This window comes from Delphinus delphis, chromosome 1 (genome assembly GCF_949987515.2).
Source record: "Delphinus delphis chromosome 1, mDelDel1.2, whole genome shotgun sequence".
In the NCBI taxonomy this organism is placed as follows: Eukaryota; Metazoa; Chordata; class Mammalia; order Artiodactyla; family Delphinidae; genus Delphinus; species Delphinus delphis.
In genome coordinates, this window is record NC_082683.1 from 105,433,235 (window position 1) to 105,445,384 (window position 12,150).

Consider the following 12,150-nt stretch of genomic DNA (forward strand, 5'->3'; position numbering starts at 1 on the left):
AATATGATTAAGCAAATTGAGGCTGAGTTGTTTTTAAAGGCTGACTTGACAGTCGGTTATGTTAATGGGGCATGACATAAAACAGCTGGGTTGTAATCTCCTACTATTGTTGGCATTGATTGAGTTCTTATTAAAGTCTTGTTTCCAGTCTGGACTAATACATTAAGAAGCGGTGGGAAGAAGAAATTAAGCAAGGAGCAGGGGAGAACTGTTAATGTTTGGAAAAAATATTTTCAGAGAAGAGTAAAGATTTTCTATATACTACATTAAAAAGGAAGAACAAAGATAGAAGCACTGCCCCTTGCTCAAGAACCTGCAGTGTTTGTTTCCTAAGCAGTGCAGAGCTTATCCAAAGCTCTGAGAGGCCCTGATTTAGGAGGTCTAGTGAGCAGCCCAGGTTGTGTGTGGTTTTGTTTGATAAAGCTACAAAACACAAACAAATAAAACATAAGTAATAAGCAAATAAAGTAAGTAGTAGGTAGTTCCTCGCCCTTTGTTCAAACTGAGAACCAGGATCTGCTAAAGGAACAAACTCAGGCTCCTCATCCTGACTTTCAAGATCTTTCTAAAATGGTTCTTCACTTCCTGTCCTCTCTGTTCACCCACCACAGGACAGCATGTGCCCTTTGTTTCAGTCCACTTGGTCCTCTGCACCTTTGCTTATGTTCTACCTGCCTAGATTGCCTTGCATTCTCCCTCCAGCCTATGCAAACTTGATTCATCCTTTAAGGAGAGCAAAAATGTCACTTCTCTCTGGAACCTTCTCTGGTAGCCTCTCTTTCCTAATTTCTATAGTTTTTATTATTTGTACAGTTCATAATGCCCTTTGATTGTTATTTATCATATATTATTCCCCATTTATTCAGAACTCTTGTACATAGTTCAGATTCTGCATTGTGCATTAAAATTAGTCTGTTAGAAGAATTAATTTTACTTATAAAATTACCTTTAGATATGCTCTTCCTCCTACAAGATCTGCATAATCTTGTATACAGATTGAATTCTATTAGGATTAAATCCAATGAAGTCAAAGTCAGCACGTTAGTTATTCATCCATACTTTTATTAAATATTTCTTGAGCACCTACTATGTGCCAGGCACCATTCTGGGTACAGGTGATATAGCAGTGAACAAAACAGGCCCATATCCTGGCTTTCTCATGGAGTTCACATGCTAGTAGGGAGAGACAGACAAGAAACAAAATAAATAAGTAAATATAATATTTTAGAAGGTGATAGTGCTATGGGATTAAAAAAAAACAATGAAGGGAGACATGGAGGGCTGGGGTGAGGCATAGGGTGAGTAACAGTTTTAAATAGGGTGGTCACCTCATAGAGGAAGTGACATTTGATCAAAGACTTGAAGAGGGTGAGGAGGAGAATGCAGATAACTAAAGAAAGAGCATAGTATTCAGAAGGATCAATAAGCTGAAAGGCCTTGAGGAGGGAGGGTGCTTGGTGTTTCTGAGAAACAGCAAAGAGAAACAGTGTGGCCGGGGCAGAGTACATAGGGGAAGAGTAGTAGGAAAAACGTAGAAGAGAGGGTAGGGGAGAGGCTCCAGATTATGCAGGGCCTTGGGACTTATGGGCTAACAAAACGACTGACTTAACCTTTCACTCTCAATTAGATGGGAAGCCATTGGGGGTTTCCAGCAGAGGAGCAATCTGACATTTTGTAACCCTCATAGTGATATGGCTGCCACGCTAAGAATCGACTATAGGGGAGCAAGGGTGGGAGTGGGGAGACCAGTTAAGGGGCTATTCAAATAACTCAGAGGAGAGATCACAGTATCTTGGGCCAGAGTGGCAAAGGTACGAGTGGCAGTGGTGGTAGCTAGCTTCTCTATATGTGTTGAAAATAGAAATCTTGATAGACAGATTTACAGACAGATGAGACGATGTACATGAGAAAGAAGGGTCAAGAATAATTCAAAAGTTTTGGCCCAAACAACTGCAAATATTGGTGGTTACAAACTGAAATGGGGTCCAAAGAGGAAGGAACATATGTCCTGGGAAAAATTAGGAATCCAGTTTTATATATCACGAGTATGAGCTGTCCATATTCAAGTAGAGATTTCTACTAGGAAGTTAGGTGTAGATTGGAGTTCAGGAGAAAAGTCAAGATGGGCATATAAACTTAGAAATTTAAGTGAACAAAACATTATTTTTCTAGTCACCATTCTAGCAGATGTAGTTTCTTTGGAATCATTAAAACAAACTTTTCTATATCATTGGAAAGTTATGAGAATAATATTGGGTTGGCCAAAAAGTTTGTTTGGGTTTTTTTGTAAGATCCTAGCCGAACGAACTTTTCGGCCAACCTAACATAAGCAACCTAGCCCATATTTAACAGATTAAATCAGCAAAAAATGAAATATATATGCAATCATTATCTATTCATTAATTTAACAAACATTTAGGGAGTGCGTCTCGTCTGCAACGAGAATACAAAGACACAAAATATGCCTTGCCAGCCCTCAAAACACTCTAGTCTGACTGAGGTGATTGTATACCGCACAGCGGGAAGAATTAACTGGGGAGGTCTTCTTGGCAATTGTGGGAACTGAAGGAATACAGAGAGACAGATAAGTCATCGACCCTTGGGCAGCTTACAGACTAGTCGGAGAGGTAGACACATGAAAAAGTGAAAAGCTCTAAAATGTGTAAATAACCCTGCAGGACAACAGAAAAGCATTACCACGAGGCAGCGTACGAGCACTTGCCAAACGTTAGGAGTTGCCTTAGGAGCTAAAGAGGAAAGAGTTTTTCCAGTCTGGCGTAGCAGGGAAAGCTTTGTTTGGGTGGAATTCAAACTTGAGAAAGTGGCTTGAAAAAAGAGGCAGGGTGTCTTGAGAGGGTGTGATTTTTTTTTTTCTTTTATACTAAGAGTGATGAGATGCCTGTGAAGGATTTTTAAGTAAGGGAGATGACAGGATAAGATTTGAGTTTTGAAAATAATGCTTTGAAAATAATGGGTTTTCTTAGCTTTAATAAGGAGAAGAACTAGCTGGATGAATTCTGGCAGACATGACAGACACTGTTGCAAAAGTGTTTGCCATGAGGTTTGTCGTGAGAATGGCACATGCAAGTTGAACTATTTAGCCAACAGCTGGATATGTAGGGCTAGATCTTGGGTGAGACAACTCAGTTGGAGGTTTGGGGACTGTTTGGGAGGCAAAAGTCAAAGCCCTAAAAGTGGATAAAATCTCTAAGGGAGAAAGTGTGAAGAGAAAAAAATCAGAAGGCTAATGGCTAATCATCATTTAAGTAGTAGCTTTAAAGAGCCAGGAAAAAAGAAAAAAAAAAACAACACAGAGAAGAGGCTAGAGAGATAGGAAAAGAACAAGGGATCACAGGGCATAAGAGAAAATAGGCTTAATGTGAAGAAAGAAATATATAGGTTGGATAAGAGCACCTGCATTCATAGGCAATTTTACTTTCCATAAAGCTTCTATTAAATTATCTTACATGATGAAAGAATCCAAGTAGACATCAAAAGCATGATTAAACACCAATCTAGAATCTGGCACCTGGTTCCCCCTGTGCAAAATGGAGGTAATAATAATCAGGTTATTCCTCTAGGAGCTTAGACCAGGAACGGGCCTTAAAATCACCGTTTCCAACCACTTCATTTTATAAATGAGGACAGTTAGGCCCCTGGAGACGTGTACTCCCAAGGTCATACGTCTATTTAGTAACAAAGCTGGGACCAGAAAAGGATCGTCTTGAGTCTTACCTCAGACTTTTCTCTTCCTCACTGTCTCTAATTAAGCCTAGGTGAAATTCATTTATTCTAAGAGCACAGATTTAATGAAATTAGCTAAATGCATTTTAAATGTGTGCTTTTTTTAAAAAAATGAAGAATATATTGTCTTAAGTTACCAGTGGTCTCGGTAAGAAATGTGTTGCCTACTTATAATCCAGCTCTATTTGAGAGAATGCTCAGTTCTAATTATGCCCTCCTGAGGCCACTTTATTCACTCAAATTTTTTCTGTCTTTCAAAGCAAAGTGCAAGTGCAACTCCTAGTCAAAGCTTTCTTTCTCTCACCATCCTAATGAGAATGAATCACTCTTTCTTCTGGGTTCCCACAGATTCAGTATTTTTCAAACTTTAGGACAAAACATATTAGTGGGTCATGGAATCAATTCAGTGGGTCACTCCCAAAAAGAGAAACGGAATAGGAAATATCAGAGTGCATCCTACATAGTGATGGTTAACATTACTTTGGGGAACTTTTACTTCAGTTGTGTGTGTGTGTGCATGCACTGGATTGCAGTGTGAAATGTAAAATGTTTGAATAACACAGGCCTGGAGGATTATAGTGTAAAACGTACGCACCTACATCTCTATGGCCACCTATCTCTTGGAGGGCTGGGACTGTCTTCATCTTTGTATTCCTCATGCCCAACATACTACCTGCAGTATACAAAAAAGGGAGGTTGATTGGAATTATTATGAAGAGTGAAGAAAGAATTAGAAGAATGAAGAGCAGGTAGGTTGGGGAGGAAGCTTCTACGTGAATTAAGTATAAAGTTTTTGTTTCCTTTACTTTGGATGTTAATGTTAATTTGTTTTCAAGCTAGTATTACTGCAACCAAGAACCTGTGTGTGGTATCTGTGCTGTGGCGTTGTCTCCCAGTCACCTTCAATGTCCCGTGTGGTGTGGTATAAATAATACTTCCTGCCAGCGTTGCAGCTGTCATTCAAGGATCTTAGATTGCTTTAGGAGCAGGATCTGGTAATGAGTGCCTAGCTCCACTTGGCAGGTGCCGGAGTTAAGAACTAGTGACTGGGTAAAGTCTCTGGGCTCCAGCCTGACACCTCCCTCCATCGCCTCCCACCCTCTTTTCGCCCTCATCCCTTAGAGGGAGGAACCTTTGACCCTGCCTCTTGGAGCTTGTGTAACTGGTAAACAGATTTTTGCAAAGATTCCACTGAACTAGAAGATTGGCCCTTTCTTGGGAGGTGGCTCAGGTGTGTATGGGGGGAGGGGCACGGTAATAAAGGCTATTTCTTTAACTGCCTCAGGGCTGGAAAGGCCCAGGGAATAAAACTGGGAAGGAACTGTTGAGAGGTGAGCTTCTGGATCATTCAAGGAAATTAGAAACCCCTCTGATGAGTCGTTCTTTAAGATTTGCACCTGACAGAAGGGGGATATTTGATACGTGGTCACCATTTTGTGGGCCATTCTGTGTCCTTGCAACCCAACCATCACCTTGAATTACTCCCATTCCCCATTTCCTGGAAGCTTCTGAGGGTCAGCCCCCTCTCTTTTCTGAGAAACTGTTAACTGCCTACAGTTGGGCCTGAGAGGCTGAGGGAGGGTGAGAGCCGAGTCCTAGCTTGGAGTCGGGTTACACCACTTGTGTCTGAGTTCACGCAGCATGTTCCTCTGTCAGGGATTCCGCAAATATCTCCCGAGGTAAAAAAGGAAAGCGCGCTGCGCTCCGGCACCCAGAGCAGCGAGCCCAGGCCCAAGTGCGGGAGAGAGCGCCAGCCATCAGGGGCATGTCGCCGTAGCCTCGCAGCGTCGCCGCCGGCTCGCTTCATGCCGCGGTGCAGCTGCACCACGTTCCTGGGCTGAGGGGGCGATTGGGCATGTGCTCCTCCCCATGGGTTGCCCACCATGTCTAATGGATATCGCACTCTGTCCCAGCACCTCAATGACCTGAAGAAGGAGAACTTCAGCCTCAAGCTGCGCATCTACTTCCTGGAGGAGCGCATGCAGCAGAAGTATGAGGCCAGCAGGGAGGACATCTACAAGAGGGTGAGTGCGGGGGCCTGCGGCTCGTGGGGGGCAGGGGCTGGTGCTGGACACATCCAGATTCCGAGCTCTTCCTAGCTGGTGCTGTGCGAATCAGTGGGGTAGGCGGTCTCCCGGCCTGGCCTGGCCTGGTCACCTTAACGCCAGTGTGACCTTGGACAAGCCCATTTCACCTCATCGGTGCCTGTTTCCTACTTTCCTACTCTGTAAAGAGAGCGAGCTGGATTAAATCAGAGGCTCTCGACCTGTGGTTTGGAACTGTGTAGAACGATCACCTTGGGGGCTGGTTTAAAGTGTCGATTACTGCCTTACCCCCAGGGATTCTGATTTAGGAAGGGAGGGGGAGCTTAGAAATCTGCATTTTTAAACAAGCCCCGGAGGTGACTGAAGCTGGTAGTTTTCAAGTCACACGCTCTGCTTAGAGAAGGGACCCTTCTAGCTCTGGCACATGGGGGCAGGGAATGATGCCATGGGGAACGGGGCAGGGGCTGAGGACGTTTCTGTTCCTTGAGAAATTCGTGTTTGTTTTTGAAGATGATTATGCAGATGAGCTTTTAGGACGGGGTCTTAGGCATTTTCATCTTTAGGAATAGTTCACCTTAGAATGAAGAAAGGGTATTGATGGAATGAACAGCCGTTGGCCTTCGGTGGGGTGGGAGAGGGAATGGCGGCTTCCCTGAAAGGGAGGGCTGTCTTGATTGATGGGGGAGTGGGGCTGGGAAGGAAGACAGAGGGGATTGGCTGAGTTGAGGGTGAGATGAGACAGCACCTTGGTAAGAGGACATTAGGCTATGGTTTACAAGGATTAAGCTTCCTAACTGGTTGCCACAATGTTGGTTTCCTTAGCTTTCTTAGTGTCTGGGCTAGCAGGACCTGAAGCGGCCTGAGCGACCTGGAGCTGGTGGCCTCTGACTTTATCAGTTTCTAAATCTCCAGCTGTTTGCACCAGAGGACTCTACCAATATTATCATTATCTATGTGTGCCCTGTCCTGTCGAGAAGGAGTTTGGGAAGCATTACAGCCTGCTAGATAATACTCTAGATCAGAGGAATAACTGGTGTTTCAGACCCAAACCACTGTTTGGTGAATTCAACTAAGATGAACAGCTAAATCTGAGGGATTTAGCCCTATTTTCTGACTTTTCTGGATTTCCATGTTTTAATCTGAATTTTCCTGAAATTGATCCAGACTCATCTTTTGTCTTTTATGTGACTATATAGTGAATGTGCTTCAATGGAGCTGCCAGGGGTCGAGAGGGATATTGCCAAGTGAGGGTTGGTAACTCAGAGAGAGGGAGAAGGGGAGCATGAGTGCAGTATTTGCCTCGGAGTAGGAATAGTGAATGAATTTGTTCACTGTGCAGAGGGAGGGACATTTTCCCATTAACTGTCTCCAAAGCAAGACAGAAGAAAGGGGCAATTTCGTAGATAATTTGAGGGAAAGGATTTTTTTAGCTTGAATCAAATGACCGCTTGAGTCAGTTGGTCTCACCCTCTGCTCTGCACTGGCTAAGGGGACACTCTGGGTGGGTGTGAGAGGGCACCGTCGCTGTCCTGGAGAAGTGTGACTGAGAGGATTATAGGAGCTGCACCGAGGTATGGTGGGGGTAAGTGGGCCACAGGACATTGTCACATGCAGAGGTGACAACCCTTTGTTAGACTCCTGTATTGCCACTAGTCCCACTCAGGAAGTAGAAATGGCCCTGTCTCTTCCTGGTCTAAGAGCAGAGTAGTCAGGCAGCTACAGGCATCCTATAATATGGGGAATCTCAAACTATTGTGTCCCCTCCTTTCCCTTCTCACCATACCTTTGTTCCATTCGCCTGTCACATTACTCATCCTGTTTGGCTGTGATTATTTGGGAAGCACCAACAGCCTAGGTTAAAATGCCCTTATTTGGGAAGCAGAATACATAAAGCCGTTATCAGTCATGAACATCGTAGTTGAAGTTAGTTTATCACACTATGTAGTGATGAGGAATTGATAGAAATCAGGACAGTTGCATTTTGATGGAAGGACAAGGGATTAGAAAACCACAGATCAAGAGCCTTGGACAATCAGAGACCTGGGCGAGTTACTTAGCATCTCTGAGCCTGTTCCAGTCCCTGTAGAACTGGCATTAAGAATAACGCACAGGGGCTTCCCTGGTGGCACAGTAGTTGAGCATCCGCCTGCCGATGCAGGGGACACGGGTTCGTGCCCCGGTCCGGGAAGATCCCACATGCCGCGGAGCAGCTGGGCCCATGAGCCATGGCCGCTGAGCCTGCGCGTCCGGAGCCTGTGCTCCGCAACGGGAGAGGCCACAAGAGTGAGAGGCCCGCGTACCGCAAAAAAAAAAAAAAAAAAAAAAAAAGAATTATGCATAGCACCATAGGCCCTGAAAATTATTTGTTGAGAGTATGAATAAATAGCAGCCATAAAGATTAAATAAGAAGACATAATCAAAGCACTTTGTAAACTTCATAGCATCCTACAGGTATGAGAGGGTAGTAGTTGTATGCCTACTAGTAGTAATAGTTATTATGATATTTAAAAATGGTAAAGCAATTTGGTTCCTTTAATCTCACCCTCAGACGTTCCCATGAATGGGTTTTACGTTCATCCATGTTAGTCCCTTTGTGACTCCACAAGGTTAGGACAATTAATTAGCAGCCATGTTGGCAGAGACAGGGAGAGTGATGTGCAGTGCATCACATGGTAAGTCAGGTAGTTCAGATAAGAATTTAGAGCCCTGTTCTGTGACTAAACTTAGCTTGATTTTTTTTTAGTGTTGGAAGGACTCTTTAAATATAGTAAAAGCATTAAATCATGCCCAACTAAGTGAGAATCTGCAATAATTTGGGTGCTGTATGCATGGATTCTCTTAAAGAAAACCAGTATTTGTGAAACATGTAATAAAATTCTATTATGAATAGTAACTATTTTATCATTTCACATATTTTTACTACTGCAGACTTTTGTTGAAATATTTGTACTGAAGAGTAAAAAGTTACTGTCTTAGAGGCAATCAAGCATTTCACCATAATGACTACAGGGAAGGGAAACTGCAGGAGAAAAGGACTGGAGAGTGGGTTCTGTCTTTTTCTTTCCAAGTGGCAAGTCCTCCTTTATGTAGCTGATTGAGGGAGAGACTAAAGTAGATATACATAATTCTTCATTGTAAAGGAAGCTACAAGGCTGTTTAATTGTAAGAGAAGTTGTAAGAGTTAGAGAGTTACATAAAAGCCTAAAAGTATCAACTTCAGAGCAAGTAAATAAAAAAGGAGTTAAGGGTTTCTCTCTTTCAAGATACTCAGAGAATTCAGAAATAAAATAATATTAAATTATACATAAGAGTTGGTTCTGCGAGACTGGCTATTTTTGGTTGAATGTTTAAGTTAAACTACCCTTTAAGCTTCAGCTTCTGTAAATATTTAAACACACAGGAGGAGGCTGCTTACCCTCAGCACAGAACAACTAGGGTATATACCTACATGATTAGGTACCACTGCCCCCTCTTGATAGCAAATATTAATTGTAGGTTCAGTTTTGGGGGAAGACAATATATAAAGCAAGGAAGGGAGAAACCGTTGCAGTACACAGAGCTCCTGATTCTGGAGCAAAGTAAAGTGCGAAAACACTGTGAGTGGTTTACAGCTGAGCATGGCCCACTCCCAGGAAGACTGGCTTGTTAGCATTTCTGAACAGCAGCTGCTCTGGTAAATAATTTCTGGGCGGCAACTTGGCTGACTTCCTCGTTGTTGATTATCTAATCCTGCATCTTCTCATGATAGCTGAACGTGCCCCCGCTAGAAATATGCCCAACCCTGGAATTTGTGAAATCCACTGCTGTGTGATAAACACCCAATCCCCAAACAGCATACAAAACCACCATCCACTGTGTTTTGCCACACGATGACTACTTACTTGCTAAGCTTGTGTGAATTTATTATTATATAAGGTTGCTTTGAAAAAGATTTAAGGTTGCATTCTAAGAATGGAATTTAAAATCTGACAGGGTCAGATCCAATAACAAAAGCGACAGGAGAAACTGAATGTTGTCCTCCTGGACCAGGTAGAGTCAATGTTTAAATATGACACAATTGGTGTTGGACGGTTAAAGTCGATTTGGCCTTTAGACAGGAGTTGAAAGAGTTGTGTTCCATTGTTTTGTGGTCTTTAAACTGCCTGACTTCTCTGAGCTGTGGTTTCTCATCTTTGAGTCTAGATATTTTTCCTGAGCAAACTTTGAAGTTTATATGTAGCTTATTTCTGCAGCTAGGTTTGTTTGGTTTTTGGTTTTTTTCACAGCTAGGTTTTTAAAATCATGATAAACAGCCCACTGACTTTACTTGCCTACCAAATTTTTATCATTTCTACTGTTCTGCTATCACTGGGCATAGTAGTTAAGAGTTAGGAATAAGACAGGCTTGAGATGGAATCTTGGTTCTACTACTTGCTATCTGGGTTAACTTGGGCAAATACTATAATTTCCCTGAGCTGAAGTAGGTCTTGTAATAATTTCTATCTTACAGGGTCTGGAGCAAAATCAAGTGAGCCAATCCATTGAAACCAGCACAATGCCTCTCACATGGTAGTAAGCCCTCAAACAATATTTGCCCCTGTTGTGACAAACTGGGAGATGGCAGAATTATCCAGATAAGTCCAGTTACTGGACACATCCAATTTGGGCCACTTTTGAATTCCAGATCAGTTTCTTCTTCTTCAGTAGTGGATTTGGGACAATTTGCCCTATTTGTCTCAATTCTCCATTTTAGTTTGCCCATGTGTAAATAACATAATATAATAGAAGTGTCCCTATTTCAGCACAATTACTGTCACCCTTACATACAAATGTTTCTTCAAAAAAAAAATAAACAAGAAAGGCTAGATTTGTTACATTTTTTAATAAAATATTTTATTTAGTAATAATACAAAGTCCTTTGCTTTCACAAAAATTATTATGACTATGCTTGGTTATGATTCAAAATTTTTTATCATCTTGGTTTAATACTTTGTAGCTTGGCCTGGTTCTATATTATTTAATTTTTAAGAACTAGCTTTCTTTTTAATGGAGATATAATTAACATATTGTACTAATTTCAGGTGTACAACATAATGACTCTATATGTATATGTCACAAGATGATCACCACAATAAGTCTAGTTCACATCCATCATCACACATGGTTACAATTTTTTTTCCTTGTATGAGAACTTTCAAGATCTGCTCTCCTCATTGAATTTCTTTTTGTCTCAATGACTGATTTTCTTTAGTCCTAATCTGATTTCTTTAGGCTTTGGGAAATACGATGAGTAAGAGTATACGTGCAGACTTACAGTGCTAAGTACCCAAAAGTTCAGTGACGCCCCAAGGAACTCCATCAGGCCATATAATTTAGGAACCTTGACTTGAACCAATGGAGGCAATTACAGAAAAACAAGTATCTTTGAGGGATATCAAAATGTAGGGACACAAGTTTTGAACTCAGTCAGAAAACTTGAATTCTGTGTTCCTTTTTTTAAAAATATTTTGGCTGTGCCACATGGCTTGCGGGATCTTAGTTCTCCGACCAGGGATTGAACCTGGGCCACCGCGGTGAAAGCGTCAAGTCTTAACCACTGGACTGCCAGGGAATTCCCAGAAAACTTGAATTCTGAATTTACCTTTCCCTACTATATACCCTTGGCCTGGTCCTTAACTTCTTTGAACCTTAGTTTCCCGAAATGGAGGCATGAATTCCCGCCCTGCCCTCCTCCCTATATGTAAACATGTTTAATGTGTTAGATGTTAAATAAATGTAAAGGATTATGACCATCCTGCATACCTGGAGACACATACTAGAGAGTGTGCACCTTCTCAGATTACTGTCTAAAGTAACTTGCAGCTGCTGTTGCAGAATAAGTGGTTTTCTTATATTTAACAGAGTTGACTGTTTTCTTTTTATAGTTGTATACCTTGTTTAGTCAGCTGCTAAGTTTTTTTCCCCTATGTTTTACTTATGTGAACTTTAAGAAATGTGTACAGTAAGGAAGGGGGAAATGTAAATAAAGAGAAAGGAATAAGGGTGAATTTGGCCAAACTATTTTTAAACATTTCTGTGGAACTCACAGAGTCTCTTGTGTCCATGTCTGTACATAGTGTGTGTGCTGACACCTCATTCTCTGCTTTCTGAGGTTCTTGAGGCTTGCTTGTGCATTTCCTCTTCTTTGGGGGAGTAGAAGTAGGAAGAAAGTAGGGGGACTTCATTCATTAAATAGTTGTAACCAATAGTTGTGTTTTTGGTTAAAAATTTTTTTTTAAACTTCACACCCATTTGGATGGCTATGATAAAAACAAAACAAAAACAGAAAATAACATACATTGGCCAGGATGTGGAGAAAGTGGGAACCCTGTGTATAGCTGGT

The 12,150-nt window shown here is 41.8% G+C and overlaps 1 protein-coding gene across 6 annotated transcripts in view; it reads left to right on the plus strand.

The window, feature by feature from the left end:
* The window catches only part of PDE4DIP (phosphodiesterase 4D interacting protein), a 224,796-nt gene that overhangs the window by 73,459 nt on the left and 139,187 nt on the right, over positions 1–12,150 (plus strand). For all 6 annotated transcript variants that reach the window (XM_060028218.1, XM_060028087.1, XM_060028168.1 and 3 more), the window contains exon 4: positions 5,658–5,768. In XM_060028218.1, the coding sequence (XP_059884201.1) occupies positions 5,658–5,768 (111 nt within the window). The remainder of the gene's footprint in view (positions 1–5,657; positions 5,769–12,150) is intronic.